The sequence below is a fragment of the Auxenochlorella protothecoides genome (genome assembly GCF_000733215.1).
Source record: "Auxenochlorella protothecoides strain 0710 unplaced genomic scaffold scaffold18, whole genome shotgun sequence".
NCBI classification, from domain to species: domain Eukaryota; kingdom Viridiplantae; phylum Chlorophyta; class Trebouxiophyceae; order Chlorellales; family Chlorellaceae; genus Auxenochlorella; species Auxenochlorella protothecoides.
The window spans coordinates 605,039-622,372 of NW_011934213.1; the positions used below are offsets into that span (position 1 = coordinate 605,039).

At 64.6% G+C, this 17,334-nt stretch overlaps 8 protein-coding genes across 8 annotated transcripts in view; 4 read left to right on the forward strand and 4 right to left on the reverse strand.

Moving 5' to 3' along the window:
• The window catches only part of F751_1859 (Far upstream element-binding protein 2), a gene marked incomplete at both ends in the record, with an annotated part of 2,557 nt that extends 2,020 nt beyond the window's left edge, over positions 1 to 537 (reverse strand). The window contains 2 exons of the mRNA XM_011399566.1: positions 11 to 164; positions 311 to 537. Of these exons, the coding sequence (XP_011397868.1) occupies positions 11 to 164; positions 311 to 537 (381 nt within the window). The remainder of the gene's footprint in view (positions 1 to 10; positions 165 to 310) is intronic.
• A 361-nt stretch (positions 538 to 898) lies between these two features.
• F751_1860 (hypothetical protein) lies at positions 899 to 1,378 on the reverse strand (the record flags this gene model as incomplete). Its single annotated transcript, XM_011399567.1, has 2 exons — positions 899 to 1,138; positions 1,265 to 1,378. The coding sequence occupies 2 exons, from the start codon at positions 1,376 to 1,378 to the stop codon at positions 899 to 901; spliced, it is 354 nt and encodes a 117-aa protein (XP_011397869.1).
• Positions 937 to 1,122, forward strand: F751_1861 (hypothetical protein; the record flags this gene model as incomplete). The annotated part of the gene is made up of 1 exon (XM_011399568.1): positions 937 to 1,122. One exon carries the CDS (start codon positions 937 to 939, stop codon positions 1,120 to 1,122), a length of 186 nt encoding a protein of 61 aa, XP_011397870.1.
• Positions 1,379 to 1,529: 151 nt separating the features above from the next.
• On the forward strand, positions 1,530 to 2,430 carry F751_1862 (Ubiquitin-conjugating enzyme E2 E3; the record flags this gene model as incomplete). Its single annotated transcript, XM_011399569.1, has 3 exons — positions 1,530 to 1,668; positions 1,817 to 1,903; positions 2,330 to 2,430. 3 exons carry the CDS (start codon positions 1,530 to 1,532, stop codon positions 2,428 to 2,430), a joined length of 327 nt encoding a protein of 108 aa, XP_011397871.1.
• A 340-nt stretch (positions 2,431 to 2,770) lies between these two features.
• F751_1863 (hypothetical protein) lies at positions 2,771 to 3,799 on the reverse strand (the record flags this gene model as incomplete). Its single annotated transcript, XM_011399570.1, has 3 exons — positions 2,771 to 3,048; positions 3,241 to 3,558; positions 3,691 to 3,799. 3 exons carry the CDS (start codon positions 3,797 to 3,799, stop codon positions 2,771 to 2,773), a joined length of 705 nt encoding a protein of 234 aa, XP_011397872.1.
• Positions 3,800 to 4,393: 594 nt separating this feature from the next.
• On the reverse strand, positions 4,394 to 5,605 carry F751_1864 (Transcription factor GTE1; the record flags this gene model as incomplete). Its single annotated transcript, XM_011399571.1, has 2 exons — positions 4,394 to 5,092; positions 5,324 to 5,605. 2 exons carry the CDS (start codon positions 5,603 to 5,605, stop codon positions 4,394 to 4,396), a joined length of 981 nt encoding a protein of 326 aa, XP_011397873.1.
• Positions 5,606 to 6,560: 955 nt separating this feature from the next.
• F751_1865 (hypothetical protein) lies at positions 6,561 to 10,676 on the forward strand (the record flags this gene model as incomplete). Its single annotated transcript, XM_011399572.1, has 10 exons — positions 6,561 to 6,667; positions 6,777 to 7,155; positions 7,415 to 7,620; positions 7,845 to 7,939; positions 8,068 to 8,171; positions 8,397 to 8,608; positions 9,016 to 9,143; positions 9,415 to 9,503; positions 9,810 to 9,953; positions 10,236 to 10,676. 10 exons carry the CDS (start codon positions 6,561 to 6,563, stop codon positions 10,674 to 10,676), a joined length of 1,905 nt encoding a protein of 634 aa, XP_011397874.1.
• An 808-nt stretch (positions 10,677 to 11,484) lies between these two features.
• F751_1866 (putative carboxypeptidase S-like 2) lies at positions 11,485 to 13,675 on the forward strand (the record flags this gene model as incomplete). Its single annotated transcript, XM_011399573.1, has 4 exons — positions 11,485 to 11,772; positions 12,096 to 12,770; positions 12,880 to 13,039; positions 13,230 to 13,675. 4 exons carry the CDS (start codon positions 11,485 to 11,487, stop codon positions 13,673 to 13,675), a joined length of 1,569 nt encoding a protein of 522 aa, XP_011397875.1.
• Between the last annotated feature and the right edge of the window lie 3,659 nt (positions 13,676 to 17,334).

Consider the following 17,334-nt stretch of genomic DNA (forward strand, 5'->3'; position numbering starts at 1 on the left):
TCCCACACACCTGCATGAAGGTGCCTGTCTGCTGCTTTATGGCGTTCACTGTGGACCCGTTCCTCCCAACAGCAGCCCCCGTCACGGCGTCGGGGAGCAGGAACTTAAACTGGAATGGGGAGTCGTTCACAGACAGAGAACGAGGCCCTTGGTAGCCCTCGTCCCTGTGGGGTGACAGGGCATGCCTTCGCTCAGCCAGCAACACATGCCACTGACTTATTTCACTATATTCAGCAAATGGAAGCCGCTGGAATGCCCGGTCCATGGCGGCATGCCGAGATTTCGACCAGCCACTCTCCGGGCTACCCACCTGTGGGCCGGGGTGTGGTAGGACGCCGCGCCATGGGCATCCACATGCGCTGCCGATGCCCGCACGCGGATGGGGGGTGGGGGTGTGCTCGTCTTCTGAACTCCGGCACCCTGGGGGTTGGTGGGTCGGTACAGGTTGCCCGGGCCCCGGGCGGACGACGGCCCGGAGCCCCGAGCCTGGAAGCCAGACCCTGAGGGGGGCTTACTGACGGTGAGTAAGCCCTGCATGACGAATGCAAGCGAAATCCAGGATCCCAAGGCCTGATGAAACTGCGGCACCCGGGGGTGGCATGAAAGGCCTAGCAGGTTCGGGGTGGGTAGGTTCGACATTCCTGAGGCGTGAGGCGCGCGATGCGATGCTGAGTCATCACAAACGCGGTCACATCACCCGGGATCATCACGCACGTTTCGTTCCAAGGAGTTACGTTAGGATATCGTTGGTGGGTGATTTCGAGACACATTTAAACAGGCAGTATCTGCAGCAGAAGCCTGATCAACTATCCAGTCAAGTTGCAGAGACAACCCAACACCGTGGTCTGGCACGCAACCGAAGACGAGCATCCCAGCGGAAGCACCAAGGCAATGTAATCTATAATCCATTGTCGGTTCTCCAAACATCCACCACAGATGCCTCCGTCACCGCAAGTGCTGGAGTGCCATCACCCGGCTCGAGATCACTTCCGGGACTGCATTCGGAGTCTTTTCTGTGCCCACCAAATGCAAAAAGAGATGTTGCGCCTAATATTTTCGGACGGTTTGTGGCGAATCTTTGCTCGTCCGGCGCACAGGGCTTCCGCCGAGAGGGGCTTGTGAAGAGGCTGGCCCGACGCTGCAGGGGTCCAGGGAGACAGAGAGTTGTAATGCTGCATATCGCAGGCTGGGTTGACGCTCAAATCTACATATATGCCGACTCGGTGTGAAGATTGAGGGGCGGTCGGGGTGCTGCCGTTCTCACCATCAAGATGATGCCTCTTTGGCGGGAGGCTTCGGTTCCTGCAGGTGTCGACAGCAGATGAAAACGGTGATGTGTAACGCTTGGATCAGGACCAGGGCATCGCTCCACGCTCATGAACTTATCATCCGTCCGAGATTTAAACTGCCATTGATTCTCTCGACGTTGCTGCGAACTGGAGCGACGACAGTGCGTCAGGATCACGGTCGACACTACCGTGCAACCCGGTCCACCCGCACAAGCTCACGGCACACACCTCCCTGTGCCGATGTCGAAACTGAGCGCCAGCGCCAAGAGGATCCAGAAGGAGCTGGCGGAGATCAGTCTGGACCCCCCCTGCAATTGCTCCGCCGGGCCCAAGGGCGACAACCTGTATGAGTGGGTGTCCACCATCATGGGTCCCTCAGGTATGGCAGCCCGGACGGGGCGGCAGGCGCAGACGATTTCTGTGATTATAGTATCAGGACTGGAGATTTGACACCGGCTGCTCAGCTCCTCAGGCGCCCAGACATGGGGTGGCATCACCAGCAAGTCGACGCCCAACTTCATCCACAGGGTCTCCATACAGCGGCGGCCTGTACTTCCTAGACATCCACTTCCCCGCCGACTACCCCTTTCGTCCCCCCAAGGTGTGCTGTAATGGTGGGTTGCATGGCGCCCCGGCCCGCATCCAGCCTGTTGTTGTGTAGAATCATGCTTGCAAGAGTCCTGAATTGTACCCCGTGCGGCGGGCCTTCACCCAGCCGCCATGTACCCATCCTACGCGCAGGTCACCTTCCGCACCCGCATCTACCACTGCAACATCAATAGCAACGGGCAGATCTGCCTGGATATCCTGAAGGAACAGTGGAGCCCCGCGCTGACGGTGTCCAAGGTCCTGCTCTCCATCTGCTCCCTGCTCACAGATCCCAACCCCAGTACGTGTATGCCGGGTGGAGAATGCTTTGAAGGAGGTTCAGGTGGCACCGTGTGCCCATTCCCCCGTGTGCACCCTTTCCTGAGAGGCACTGGGATATACCAGATGGAGGCATCCCCTTCACAAACTTTGAACCCACAACCCTGCCTCAGGTGACCCGCTGGTGGCCAGCATAGCCAAGCAGTTGCAGACGGATAGGGAAGCTCATGACAAGACGGCAGCGGAGTGGACTCGGCGGTATGCGCAGGGCTGACGGCCTCCTGGTAAGCGGGGTTGCAGTGGACGCCGCCCCGGCACGCTCATGCATGGAAGCATCCTGCAAGCGCCAGGCCCTGGGCAGGCTTGCTGCGGGGCCCGCTGGCTGTCAGACGCGCATTGCTCCGAGCAGACAACGTGGGAGGTGGGGGTTGGGCATCACGATACAGCGCTGGCAGGGCGAGTGGTGGCAGAGGCGTGCGGCTGAAACTGGACACCCAGCAGGTGGCGTGCTCTGAGAAGCAGAAGGCGGGTCCCCCGCAACCCTGCACGGACCCCTCCACAGCTCCTTGGCATACACTCTAGCCCAACCGAGAAGAGGTTGGGGGGGGGGGGTGTCACCACTCGTAGCGGGGGCTCCAGCTCCCATTGCGCAGCTCGACGCCCCGCGGCAGCACCGCGCCCGCGTGCCACTGCACCTCGGTCGGCGCGTCGGGGTGCTGGCTCCGCTGGCGCTGCGACAGCTCGCCGCGCATGTTGACCTCCGGCGCGGCCGGCCCCTCCGTGAACTTGAGCCAGCAGTCGCCGAAGGAGTGCTTGTGGATGTCGGGCTCCCAGCACCCACCCTCCGCCGCACACCACACAAACGCGTTGCAGGGCAGCTCATCCAGGTGCCCTGGGAATGCGAAAAAGCGCAGGAGGTGTGTCACGGCAGTGGCATCATCAGTGCGGAGTATGGTGCGCAGCGCTGCGCAGTCGTCATGGCCGCTCGTGCACGCTTTGCAGAGCCCCCGCCCCGGACATTTGAGGAGCCTCTCCTCCTCAATCTTTCCCCCCAAACAAAATCCACATCACCACCAGCACACACCCGACTGCGGCACGGGCTCGTGGGTGAGGCAGGCGTGGGCGCACGCCTCCACGCTGGGCTGCGTGTGGCCGATGCCCCAGCGCACGGCCATGCCGTCGTAGTCGGCGCGCCGCTCGATGTGCACGCGCATGGACGCCGTCACCGCCGCCGGCCCCAGCTCGGCGCGCGCCTCGCGCCACCAGCGCGCGACGGGGGAGGCGAGCAGGCAGGACTCCTGCACGTTGGCATACTGGTCGGTGGCGGGGGAGCCGCATACCCGCGCCTCATGGACCAGCTGCAGGGCTGCAGCGGCACCTATGGGGACATGCTGGGCTGATCCTGGATGGGGGGAGGCGGCAAGAGTGTCGATGTCGGGACCAGGCTGTCAAATGGATACTTTGCGCAGACTGGCGGGGCTCAGTCTCCACCGCATGGGGGGTGGTGGAGGGCGCCAAGGTGCCTGGTCTTCACCTGCATCCCAAGGTCTGAAGACCACGACGAGTATGGCCAAGAGGGCCAGCAGGAGGATGCCAGCGGCGCCAGACCTCTGGCGCGAGCTGTTCAGCTTGATGGCTGCCATGCGATGGGGTTACGGTGTACCACAGGGCCGGGGGAAGTGGTTCGAGTCGAGGCCTGAATTCGAGCACCAGCTGACAATGGGTCCCTGACGTATGTCATCACATGCTTCGGATGTAAAATTCCAGCTGAGAAAGCTGCGATACATGTCGCGCAGATGCTCTGAGCGTGTCATACTCAGGTGTTCCCGTGCCAGCTGTGGTTTCCGTGCGCGCCAATATTTCCACCGGCACATCCGCGCTCGCTTTCCTCATGCAACACATGTAGCATCACATGTTAATTCACTGTAATGCCGAATGCTGTCTCTGAGTAAAGGAGTGATTACAGGGCCTGGAGGTCGATCCAGACGGAGCTAGGCAGGATGAAATTGGGTGCACCATGAGCATCGATAGGCCGTCATGAAGAGCTTTCTCGCTGGGGGGCACCCAATCTCTGTTTCTCTGTGGGGGGCAGAGACTGCCCCTCAGCTCTTGGACCTGCCTCTCCAGAGGGTACACCGTTGGACTTGTCAGCAGCACCGTTCTGCAGCATCGGCCCCGCCAAAGCGCATTCTTCGGGCAACGGGGCCGCCGCACCCTCCGGCTCTGGCGGTGGCCCCTCAGAGGGTGCGGGGGCCCCCCCCCGCCACATCAGTAGAAACGCCAGTCGTCGCCGGCTCACACGATGTGGCAGGGGCCTGGCCATCCCGTGCCGCCGCATCAGCCGGCGCGGCGGCTCCGGCGCCGGTCGCTGCTGGGGCGGCAGCCTCGCCGCCCGGCGTCCCTGGCAGGGCAGCCCCGGCGCCCGCGCCGCCGTGCCGCGCCTTCCTGGGCGGCACCCCCGCCCCGATGCCGACGTCGGGCCACACCGGGGTCGCGCCCTCGCCCGCCCCCCGTCCCGCCGCGCGCACGAAGCTGGCCAGCTGGCGCAGCGTCAGCGCGTCCAGCGCCGCCAGGTCAAAACCGATGCCGTCGGCGGGCTGCAGGCCCGGGCAGCGGTGCAGCACCAGTCCCAGCGCGGCCTCGAATCCGGGCTGGGACAGCGTGCCCAGCGCGTCGCACAGCGCCTCCTTCTCCGCGCGGGGCATGGTGGGGCAGGCCGCCGCCGCCGCGCTCTTGGCGTCGGCGATCGCGGCCGCTGCCGCGTCCAGCCGCCGCAGCAGCGCCGCCTCGGCCGCCGGGCCGGCCCCGCCGCCAAGGGCGGCGGGGGCCGGGCCCAGCAGCTCACGCCGCGCGGCCTCCTCCTCGCGTCGCGACGCGGCCTCCGCGTCCGCAATGCGCGGGACCACGTACGCCACGTACTTTTCGTCAAACCGCTCCTACAGGAGGATAGATGGAGGATAGGGTGGTCGTGGTGGATTGAAACAACGGCCGGGCAGGCGCATGATTCTGGCCTGCCGCATCGCCCAGACCCCTGCCAGGCCCAATCTCTTCAGCGTCACCAGGCCCCTCTCGGGTACACCCCCCACCACAACCACCTCCCCTGCCCTCGGGCTGCCCATGCTCAACCCAGGGACACGTCTCCCAATTCATAACCCCCACCCACCCACCAGCAGAGTATCGGCCATGACGTGGACGTCCGACCCCGGCGGATTGTAGGCCCGCGCGTTGTTGAACACCAGGCGCACGTCCGCCACAAAGGCGTCGGGGTGCGCGTAGGCGCCGCCCTCCAGGCTGGCGCGCACCGCGCCAAAGTCCATGGGCCGCGCGATGCGATCCCGGTAGTCGCGGTACACGGCCACGTCGACGGGCGCGAGGAAGGGCCAGCACCACTTGTGGGCGGTGACGCCGGCCAGCACCTTCTTGCAGTGGGTGGACACGATGTCGCGCATGCGCCGGGAGGCGGCCGCCTCCAGCGCGGTGCGGCGCCCGGGGGGGAGGGCCGAGGCCGGGGGGAGGGGGATCTGGGGGTCGCCCCGCAGGCGCAGGGCCTCCCACGCCACGGCCTCAACCTCCTGCGCCACGTCCTCCACCCGGCGTCGCACGTCCCAGCACCGCCTCAGGTGCTCCGCCTCGGCATGCTGCGCCCGGCGACGCTTGCGGGCCTCCTCCCGCTCCGCTTGGACGTGGCGTGGCACAGCATCGGCCCGGGGCTCGGTGGTGGCCGACTCAGCCATGGCCATGGCCGCAGGGGAGGTATCTCTACCTCTTGGGGTCTTTCTGGTGACAACTTAGGCTCCAAACTTCGGAGCGGTGATGAACAAGAGGCCGGACGGGGGACTCCGTACCTTCGATTGAGCAGGGCTGGGTCTCGCACCTTCCCGTTTTCGAATGCAGTGGAAGGTTTGAGCTCCAAACAGATTTCAAAGTCCAGGTGCAGCCCTGCCGTTGCCTCTGTCAGCAACCGCACCAGTAGAATCACTCCGCAACTCTATGTCGCGCCCTGGCGGGGGCAGCAGGGACGTCGCGCCTCAGGCCTGGGGCTCGACCTCATGCGGGGAAGCGTTTGCCCCAATAGGGCCCCAGAATGGTCAGGTTCTACCTTTTGTGCAATTAAAAGGTGCTCGAAGCGCTCCCTATGCGTTGCGAGACCAGGTGAAGCTCCACTCGTTGCCGTCGGCGCGCTCTGCGTCCACCCATGCCCCGGCATCTCCACACATGCCGCGCATCGGCCAGGGCGAGATCCGAGGCTTGATTTTCTGTCGCAAGCCTCCTAGTGCTGCTTTGAATTGCTCCTAGAGAGTCGTTTCGGCCATGCCTAAGAAAGGTGGGCTGCTGGCTTACGGAAGGGCGCTCAGCACCCTGCCGCCCCTGTGCATCCGACCTGCACTTGCTAACTCGCCCGCCATGCCGTGCACAGATGCCAAGGAGTCGGGGGAGGAGCTGCTGCTGCAGTTCGTGCAAGAGGCCCTGGTCCTGAAGTCCAGTGGAGGGCGCACCGGCCTCTATGACCAGTGAGTTGCGCAGGCCCCATGCCCATGCTCGAGCGTGATGAGCCAGCACGCGGCGGATTCCCTGGTCACCTCCCTTCTCCAACCGCGCCCCCCGCCCCCCCCCCCGCAGGCTGGTGACGGAGGTGCGGCGCCTGAAGCTGGCGGCGGGGGCCGGCGATCCCGACGCCGGCGTTGCGCTGCTGGGCGTGCTGCGCCCGCTGACCGGCAGCGTCTCCTGCGTCAGCACCTCGGCGCACGAGGCGCTGCTGCGCGAGGCGCTGGACCTGCCGCTCTGGCGCGTCGCGCCCGAGGTTCGCGCCGCGGCGCTGGACCTGGTGCTGCACCTGGCGGCGGCCGTGGGCGCGGCAGTGCAGCCCTGCCTGCAGACGCTGGTGCACGGACTCCTGCCGCCGCCGGGTCCCCCCGCGCCAGACACCCTGGGCCAGGCCTGGGCCCCTGCGCCGGGGTCCCTCCAGATCCAGGACGAGGTCATCGAGACGCTGGGCAAGGTGGGGTGGGTGGATGGGATGGGTGGCCAGTTCTGGGGGAGGGGCCTGCCGGCGTGGTGTCTTTGGGGCCCAAGTCGGAAGGGTTTGAGTGAAGCTTGGAATACCAGGGGAGGGTGCCTGCCGTGGGGTGCGCCGCCTGCCCAGAACCAGGGCCCCCCCATCATAATTACGACCAAGGAAACTTGGCATACCTGTGCGGCACCGCACTGCTGCCTCTTCCACCCAGCCTGACTCATCCCCAACCCCCCCTCCCCACCAGGTGCTGGTGCTCGTCCCCACGGCGGCCCCCCGTGTCCTCCCTCTCCTCACCGAGGGCTTCCCCCACGTCCTGCGAGACCGCGCCGTGCACTGCCTCTACGTCCGCGCCCTCCTGCGCATCAGCGAGGGCCCCGCCGGAGGGTTGGTGCGCGAGGCGCTGCTGGCCGCAGTGGTCCAGCATCTTCTGTCCCTGGACGTCGAGATACGGTGTGCGGGCGGGGCGATGTCGTGCGCATGGGTGGGGGCGAGGGTGGTGCCATGGCACGGCGGCTGCTCGTCGGGGGCTCATCTGCATCTCCGCGCCACAGGGTGCATCTCCGCTCCCCGCTGCCCTTGAGCACGTCGCGGAGGCGCTCTGCCCCCTGGAGCAGCCTCGCATGGTTTGCCCTGCTCCGCACTCATCACCCAACCCCCTGCCCTGCCCCTTCCAGATGGGAGGACATCGTGGATGTGATGACGGAGGAGGCACGAGAGGAGGAGGGCGGCGGCGTGTCAGAGGAGGAGGTGGACATGTTTGAGCTGGAAGGTGGGAGATTGGTTGGGGGCGGCGCGTCGGCCTGGCATGCTGCCTCTCCAGAGGTTGCCTGTGCATTCCTGGTATGGGCTCCAGAGGTAAATGCCTCGCCCACGCCGTCCCACCCTGCTCCCGCTCAGGCATGACCGCCCAAGAGGCCGAGATGGGGGGCAGGAACGCCCTCCCAGGGTCGAGGGGCGGCTGGGAAGGCGGCGCCGCCCTCGCCCCTGGCCTGAGGCGCCAGGTGTGTAGTGTGATGGTGGTGTTGCAGAGGACTGTGTGGAAGGCAGGGGAGTTGGCATGGCATTCCCATGCCCTCTTTCTAGACTTGCCTGGATGCCCCATGATTAAGTGCCCCTCGCACTCACCACTCACCCGTCCTGCGATTTGGGGTCAGTGAACAGGGGTTGTCCATGCCTCCGCCAATCGTCCCCCACATCTCACCACCGACCACCCTCACCCGACCCAGGACTCGAGCGCGTCGGCACGGCGCCTGACCTCAAACGGGCAGCCGCTGCGCGCCGTGAACGAGATGGCGGACAAGCTGGACTCGTTGATGGAGCTGGTGCTAGAACACCTAGCCGCGCGCGCGGCCAGCGGCGGCCTCCCTGCCGCATTCCGCACGCTGCTCGCCGTGTTCGAGCGCCGCATCCTCCACGCCCACCGCTCCAAGTTCGTGCAGTTCGTGGTGTTCGCCGCGGCGGCGCGCGACGCGCGCGCCTCGGGCGGCGCCGCGGGGCAGCTGCTGGACTCCCTGCTGGGCACGCTGGGCGATGAGGGCGCTGCAGGCATCACCCGCACCGCAGCCGCGGCCTACACCGCCTCCTTCCTCGCCAGGCGCGCTGGTGGTCTGAGGGGAATTGTGATACATGACAGACTACCCTTGGCCAAGCGCTTTGGCGGGGGGAGTGGATGCCGCAAACTTGCGGCGGCGAGCGCTGCAGGGGAGTTTGAAATGGCACTGCATACATGCGACCTGGCCTCACTCTGGCATCGCACGGGCTGCCCTTGGCCCTCCCCACGTGCATGGCAACACCCCAGAATCAGCCAGCCAACCAAGGATACTACTCCTCCCCTCCCCTGCGCAGGGCGCGCTTCCTGCCCGAGTCACAGGTGGTGGCGGCGCTGACGCGCATGCTGGCTTGGGCGCAGCAGTACGCCGCCTCCAGCAGGCATGCCGGCCTCCCCCGCATCCCCTCCGGCAGCGTCTTCCAGGGTGGGTGCGAGGCGTGTGGTTTTTTAGGGTAGGTGGGGACTGGGGGCCGTTTCAGTGCTGGCATCCTGCTAGTACTGGGAGCACCCGAAAGACCAAGAGGGACACGGATCTCGCAGATACTATACTGCTACTCGTTTGTGACTGCGCTCGATGGGCCTGGCGTCCTGAGCGGCGGTTGTTTGATGGTGTGCAAGATGCATCGATGCATGCTGCCATCCGTCCTCATCACCCCCCCCCCCCTCCCGCACCCCCTCCTTCCTCGCCCTCGCAGCGGCCGACGCGGCGGAGGTGACGCACGCCGCCTTCCACGCCGCGGTGCAGGGCGCTCTGTACGTGCTGTGCTACCACCTGGACGTGCTGGTGGGCAGCTTCCGCGCGGCCGCCCCCGCGCTGGGGGCCGCGCTGCGCCTGAACCCCGGCGCCCCCGCCGCCTCCCCGGGCCCCGCCCCCGCCTCGGACCCCGGCGAACAGCTGGCCTGGGTGCTGGACGCAGCGCTGCCGGCGCTGCTGGCGCACCCGCTGGACCCGCTCTCCTCCTGCGCGCGGTCGGTGAGCGCCGAGTTCGGGCGCCAGGCGCGGCGGCTGCGCCTCCGAGCCCTGGCTGCCGCGGTGTCGGCCTGGGACGCGCGCGCCGCCGCCGCGCGTCTCGTACACCGTCCCCTGGAGGTCTTCTTCCCCTTCGACCCCTACCTCCTGGCGCGCTCGGCGCAGCTCCTGGACCTGGACTCCACCTTCCTGGCCTGGCGCCGGGGACAGGGTGCCGACCGGGTGGCGGGCGACTCGGGGGACGAGGAGGGCGTGGAGGATCAGGTGTGGTGGTGGCGTGTGTGTGGGGGTTGGGTGTCTGGGGAATGCACTGCTGTTGGTTATGGATAAAGGATGCAGCTCTGGGGGGTGATCATCAAGGAATGAGGACACCTGTGCACTTGTGCCTGGTGGGTACGCCCTGTGGGCCCGATGCAGGGATCGGGCCCCATGCGGTGGGTGGAGAGGGCGTGGGCGCCGGCTGACAAACCCTTCAACATTGAAGAGCTCTTCCTGCGCCCGACCAAAAGACAAGCCACCCGCTTTCCTGATCCTCACACCCTCCAGGAGATCGACTCCGACGCCTGCACCAGCGACTCTGGGTCGGAGTCGGAGTCGGACTCCGACTCCTCGTCCACCTCGGACGCCTCCTCGTCCGACAGCGGCGCGGATGAGGATGACCCCAAACGCACCCGCTTCGGCTCCCTGCCCTTGTCCTCCGGCGCGTCCGGGGAGCAGCGGTGGGAGCCCATAAAGTTTGTGCGGCGGCCTCGGGCCGGCCCGCCAGCTCAGCACCCCAGCAACCTGCCCGCCGCTTCCCCCGTCCTCTCCGGCGCCATGCTGGGGTCCAGCGCGGAAGCGGCGCCCGGCGCGTTTGTCGCCGGCGCGTCCATGAGCAGCGACGGCGGGTTCGGGTCCCTGCCGGCCACCGAGCGCGGCGCAGCCTGGGCGGCCCTGCGCTGGCCCAGGGATGGGCCGGTGCCCATGTCCTGCACCCCGGGCACCTGACGCTGAAAACTTGAGGGTCAGGTGGCAAGTGGCCTGCCGCCGGTCAAAGTGAGCCCCGCAGCCATGTAACAATATGGCACAGACATTTGGTCAACGCCATCGAAATGTCACGGTGGGGGGTGGTACTTGACGCTGTGGCTCCTGGCCTGGAGCTCATGCGCCCCTTGGTTGCGGCCACGCGCAGACCGCGCGTGGCAGTATCCCGGTCGAACTTCGGATCGCACGGATGACATTTAGTTTCCAGATCCAACGAGTTCAGTCTTTCATTTTGTTCGTTCTTTCGACATGTAAATCCTATGCGTTAGATTGCGTGGGTGTCCCCGCCCCAGGCGCCAGCTATGAGGGAGGCATGGGAGAGGTGGGGCATCGACAGAATGCATGCTCAACCCTCGTTTCAAACTTTAGGACCCAAGCGGCATCGATGCGGGCGCACATCCATTACAAATTGAAATAGTTGTATGGAGCTTCCATCACCAGACCGATCGCGAGGAGCGTGTCAGCTCTGCCGCGACAGCTCCTTCACGACACCCACCTGTCTCCTTTCCCATGGCGCACAGGCATTGCAGACATGCACAGGGAGGGAAATGGGCAATACCCAATATTACAAGACACCATTATAAAACCCAGGGTGGATCCTACTTGTCTCGCAGTACGGGAGTGGGATGAGTCCGCAGAATCTGACCAGCTCCCGAAAATGTGCGAACCATCACGTAGCCCGCGGGCGCGCACCGTTGTCTTAATACGAGCACGAACTCTGAGTGTCACAGCCACAAGCACGCCATAGATTCATTGGATATTTCGCACCAAAATGCTCGGTCTACGAGGGCCTCTCGCCCTCTTGATCCCTGCTGTTCTCCTGGGCCTGCTCTTCCTGCCCGGGCAGGGTCCTGAACCCGCAGCGAATCCCCCCCCGGTGCACATCGATCTTCGCAGGGAGAAAGAGGCGATCCAGTCCCTTTCCGATGCGATCCGCTGCCCCACGGTGGGGAGCGAGACCGCCTCCAACCACATTTCCAATCCCGGACCCTTCCAGCGGTTGCACGAGACTCTCGAGACCCACTACCCCGCCCTGTGGCGCACGCTGACGGTGGAGAAGGTACATGGAGGCTGAACAGGTTGTAGTCCTGGACAAGGTGGCGCAAGGCATGCAGGGTTTGGTGGGATGGGATGAAGGGGTCTGGAGGGTCTGGGGACGGCCTCGATGCTTGGCTCGGGGGGGTGGCGCCTTGGGATGCTGGACTGGTGCAGCGAGTGTCCCAGGCACACTGCAGTTGGACGAGAGCTGCCAAGCGCCCAACCCCCGCCCCCTTGATCGTTCATGAGACCGCCATGCACAGGGTGCGACATACCCCCTTCCCACGCTCGCTCACTGCTGCCATGCGTCCCACACCCTCCCCACCTCCCTCCCCACCACCCCAGGTCAGCACCTACTCCCTGCTCTTCACCTGGCCCGGGTCCGACCCTTCCCTTCGCCCCGTCATGCTGTACAGCCATCAGGACGTCGTCCCCGCCCCCCCCACCAACTGGACCCACCCCCCCTTCTCCGGCGCGGTCGAGGGCGGCTTCGTCTGGGGCCGCGGCACCCTGGACACCAAGGGGTCCCTGGTCGCGATCCTGGAGGCGCTGGAGCAGCTGCGTGGGAGCGGCTGGCGCCCGCTGCGCACCGTGCTGTTCGTGGCAGGGCACGACGAGGAGGTGGGCGGCGGCGAGGGCGCCGGCCGCGTGGCGGCGCTGCTGGCCGCGCGCCATGGCGCCCTGGAGCTGCTGCTGGACGAGGGCGGATTCGTGCTGGGGGACGGGCTGGGCGCGGGCGCCGGCGCCCTGCTGCCGCCGCTGCGCGTCGCGGTGCTGGGCCTGGCGGAGAAGGGCACCGCCACCTGGGACCTGGGGGTGGAGGGCCGGGGCGGGCACAGCAGCCTGGCGCCGCCCGCGGGGACGACCACCACGGCCCTCACCGCGCGCCTGGTGGCCGCGTTGGACGCGCAGCGGCTGCCCAGCCGGCTGCAGTCGCCCACGCTGGACTTCTTGAAGGCCCTGGCCCCCTACGCCAAGGCCCGGCCGCTGGGCCTGCTGCTCAGCCACGCCGGCCACCCGGTGCGCAGGGGTTCTGCGAGCGTCTGCGGGGCTTGGCTGTCGGTTTTTCTTGCCCGGGTGGGGGACACGTCCCCCCACCCACCTGCTCCCACGACCCACCGCCTCACAGGTCCTGTCGCCCCTGCTGGCCCGCCTGATGTCCGGGAGCACGGTGCTGAACTCCATGGTACAGACCGTGAGGGGCGTGGTGGGTGTTGTGACCGGGGGCCTGGCGCACAACGTGCTCCCCACCCACGGCAACGTCACCGTCAACTTCCGCACCCTGCAAGGTGTGCCAGCGGGGGGAAGGGGGGGGGGAGGGAGGGTTACAGGGGAGTGCAAAGCTGCAAGTGGGAGGTTTGATGTTCTCTGCTGCCCACCGCGGCCGTCCCTTCCCTGCCAACATTCTGCCCTAGAAGTCATGCTCCATCCCAATCTCATCGACCACCCACCCCATCCCGCCCACCTCCATCCCTCCAGGGGACGGCGAGGCGGAGGTCGCCGCCTACCTGGACCAGGTGTCCCGCCCCCTGGGCAAGCACGTGACCAGGACGCAGCGTCCCGGCACACGGGCGCCCTCCCAGGTGACCCCGGCGCACGGCCCCCGCTTCGACCTGGTGCGGCGCGCGGTGCTGGAGACGCTGGCGGCCCCGCGCGGCGCTGGGGACGCGGAGGCGGAGGCGTCGCCCCCGCTGCCGCTCATTGTGGTGCCATATCTCGTGTCCGGTGCCACCGACAGCCGCCACTTCCAGGGGCTGGCGGCGGGGAGGACTTTCCGCTTCGAGCCCTTTGCGCTGGACAACTCGGACGTCCCCCGCATCCACGGCGTGGATGAGCGCATAGCCATTCCTACTTTCCTGGACGGCATCCGCTTCTACACCCGCTTCATCCAGCTGTCGGCGGGGGAGGAGGGCCGTGCAATGTGACTCCGGGTGCCGCGGGGAGAGCGGCCGCTGTAGGTTGCGCACGGCTTCTGCCCCCCCGGGCTGAACAGGCAGCCGCACAGTGTGGGTGCGACACTGTGCACACAATCCCCTCTTCCTATCGCTCTACCATCCCTTCACCCCAAATTGCCCTCAATCCAAAGTACTCAGAAACCAAAAATTTCATCATGCCATGCCATAAAATTTTGTGAGGCAGCAAGATGCAATCAGCAAGAGGGATACTTTCGTCAAGTGCTGACAGAAATGTGCAAGGACACTCGACAGAGGAAGATCTATGGATTCAGGGATGCACAAGGAAGCATTGGGAGCAGTTGGAGGAGGATGGCACAGCCTGGCTCATGGGGGGCCGCACCCTTGCAATGAATTCTCAAGACCTCGTCTCGGCCCGCGCACATTCCGCTTAGGATGCTGCCTCCTCATCTTGGCCACCAGCTTTAGCTCTAGACTCATCGGTCGGTGCTTTGGTTGGAGCTGCGTCGTCTGACTGCAGGACTTCGCTGGTACCTGAGGTTTCGGAGCTGACAAGCCCCCCCGTAACCTCCTTTGCAAGTTCTCGCAGCTCGCTGGAGTCAAATTTGGGGAGTTGATCCGACATTGGAGAACGAATGCGTGTGATTGGGGCCAGATCCGAATTATTGGTGCTGGGGAGTGGGTTAACCAGGCGAGTTACGCTCCAGGAGTCCCAGATTGGCCAACCCGGGACAATACTAATCGCTCACTCAGGTGCCACTCAAGCCAAATACCATGTTTCAGCAAGATGTGCAAATGCGAAAAATTGTCTGATGGGGATCCGAGAGGCCCCCGTGCGGCGGGGGCCATTGGCGCCCCTTCGGGAGACCCCGTCGTGGCCAGTAGGGATACGAACGCATCGCAAGAGGCATTTTTGATTTGTTAATACCATATGAATCTAAGAGTATCGAATACAGAGCGATAGAACGCCGTCACCACACATCGGTCGTGCCCGGGTGGCTCCTGGTGGCCCAGGGGCCTCCCCCATCCTTAGCTCTTAAAGGGGCCAGATACCCCCCTTCTCATGCACTGCCCTTCTGGATGCTGGTCCAGTCGTTTACTTACATGGGATCCACACCAGGTGCAAAGTCATCTTGTCCCTCATTTGCTTGCTGAAACAGTTCGCCGCCTCTTGCCGCCTCCCCTCTCAAGGTGGGAGCGGATGCGGCGTGCTTTGCACCTGACGTGCCGCTCGTAGGGAATGGTCTCAGCCGACCAAGCGGGCAGTACAGGCAGATCAGCTTCGACAAGGTACTTGCAGAGTGCATCGCGCTCCTCCTGCGCCCCCTTCTCCAAGACTAGAAGAATCCGTGCCGACAGCCGGGTGTATTTCTCGTCGACCTCTGGATCGCTCTCAGGTGAAGGCGCCGGGTTGTCCGGGATGCTCAGCAGTGGTGGAACATTGCTGCTACTGTCCACAGGGCGTGGGCTAGTGGCACTGTACAGTCCTTCAGTGTCAGGCTCCTTGGACGTTGTGACCTGGTCGGGGGTGATCCCAAGTGACGGGTCTGCCACTGGCACCGGCTCCTTGCCGCGCCTCCTGCTGGTGCCGGCCTTGGATGCCACGGTGTTGCCTGTGTCAGTGCGTGGATGGTTGGTTGCTTCAATGGCTTGTTGTGGGTGGGTAGCATCGGAATGACCGTTGGGCATGGGGATGCAAGCTCGGATGGCATTCTGCTGGCACAGCAACACCATGCACATCTCGCAGCTCACCCCTCTTTGCTGCAGCCGGCTTGTCCTCCTGCACAGGTGCCAACATGCGGTCGAGACCACCTTCAAAGAAAACCAGCTTGGAGCCCAGAAACACTGGAGGTGGTGGTCGGCAAGTTCAATCAGCCCCTCGTTTTCATGCTGGACGACGGTATAGTCTGAACGCCGAGCCTGGACCGCCTTCATCAGGCTTGTGGCTGCGTCTGGGTCCAGCATCCTTGGATTGGACTTCTTGGACCGGTGAATGTCCTGCGATGGAGAGCGCATACATGTGGGACTACAGTGGGGCACCAAGGTGCAGGTGATTGCCACCAAGGTGCAGGTGATTGGCACCGAGCGACCCTGCCTTGCAGCTCACGCGATCTCCTTGTTGGTGATCGAGCAATCCCTTTGGTGCAGATTTGGGTGGTGTTGCTGGAAGGCCAAGTGGTCGGTCACAGTGGTGTAGACGGCCAAACTTATCCCTGCCTTGCGCAGCTTCTCGCACTGAGGCAACGATGCTGGGATTGCGAAAGGCCGGGTTGATGGCCAGCAGAGCCTCCACGAGGTCAACAGCCCGCTGGGACAGGCGCAGACAGTGGAAAGTGGCGTCACTGTGGCGCGAATGCCCAATGTCTGGGTAGAAGACAATGCTCTTCTTGGAGTCTTGCCTCAGCTGCTTCATTGTAAATGTATGCTGGCAGCCGGTCTTCTCAGAGCGGCGGCGCAACTGGCTCGTCCGCACCTCGCGCTGGCTGGCGACGCCCTTTTCGTCAGCTACTTTGGCTTTATGGGACCAGGGGCGCACCTGTATTACTTGACTGACAACCAGTGCTGTGTATATTACGAAGAGCTGGGACTGGGTGCAGCGGAAAGGGACAGGCTGCATACTCATCACACGAGGCCATCCGATAGAGAGTTACGCTCTAGAAGTCCCAGATCGCGCGGGATATGAATTAGTAAGAACCCGACGACAGATCGCCGACCCCCCTCCCCCAAACTGTTTGTTCACATCTAAAAATCTCAAATCAGTTGCAAACAATGCGCACTGTGCCCCCGCTACTCGAACCCTCGGAGGGCCCTTTCACCACGGCCGACATAGTGGCCGCCAAGGCCACAGTCCACGGTACCTACTACAATGAGCCCTTGACGCAGGCAACCATTCCTACGGAGCGCTTGTATGACTTCCTGCACGGCGAGGGCCGCATGTTCCTAACGTCCTTCCATCGGAAGGCCCACCCCGCAACCCAGGTACAATTCGAATCACCTCCAACGGAAGGCCCGTGTGATGAGCATGCAGCCCGTCCCTTTCCCGCTGCACTCACTCCTGGCGCTTCATATCACACACATGACTGGTTGTCAGTCGAGTACCACAGGTGCAACCGTGGTCCGGGCACACCTGAGTGGGTAGAGAATGACAGAGCCAGCCAGCGGGAGGGGCAGACGGGCCAGACGAGCCTCCGCACCAAGAAGACCGGCTGCCAGCAAAAATTTACGATCAAGCAGCTGAGGCAAGACTCCAAGAAGAGCATTGTCTTCTACCCTGACATCGGGCATTTGGGCCACAGCTAGAACACTACCCAGTGTTTGCGTCTGTCCCAGTGGGCTGTTGACCTCGTGGAGTCGCTGCTGGACATCAACCCGGTCTTTTGCAACCCCAGCATCGTTGCCTGTGCATACAGTGTCATTCTCTGGGGCCTGTGTCACGACACCCCTGTCGCTCCAAATGTACCAACCTCCTCGCGCAAGCCCCTCTTCCTGCAGGTGCCCGACCCATAAGACAGCGAGCACAGAGGTGCTCCTGTCGCGGGTCGCTTGGATCGTGCCCACCTTGCGACAGGGCCTGTCCTGGCACAGGGACAGGAAGCCATTTTGAAAGCTGCGCCACCAGGCCTACGTCGCCAGGGAGCGGGCCATCAACCGGCTGACAGAGCAGTTCCGCC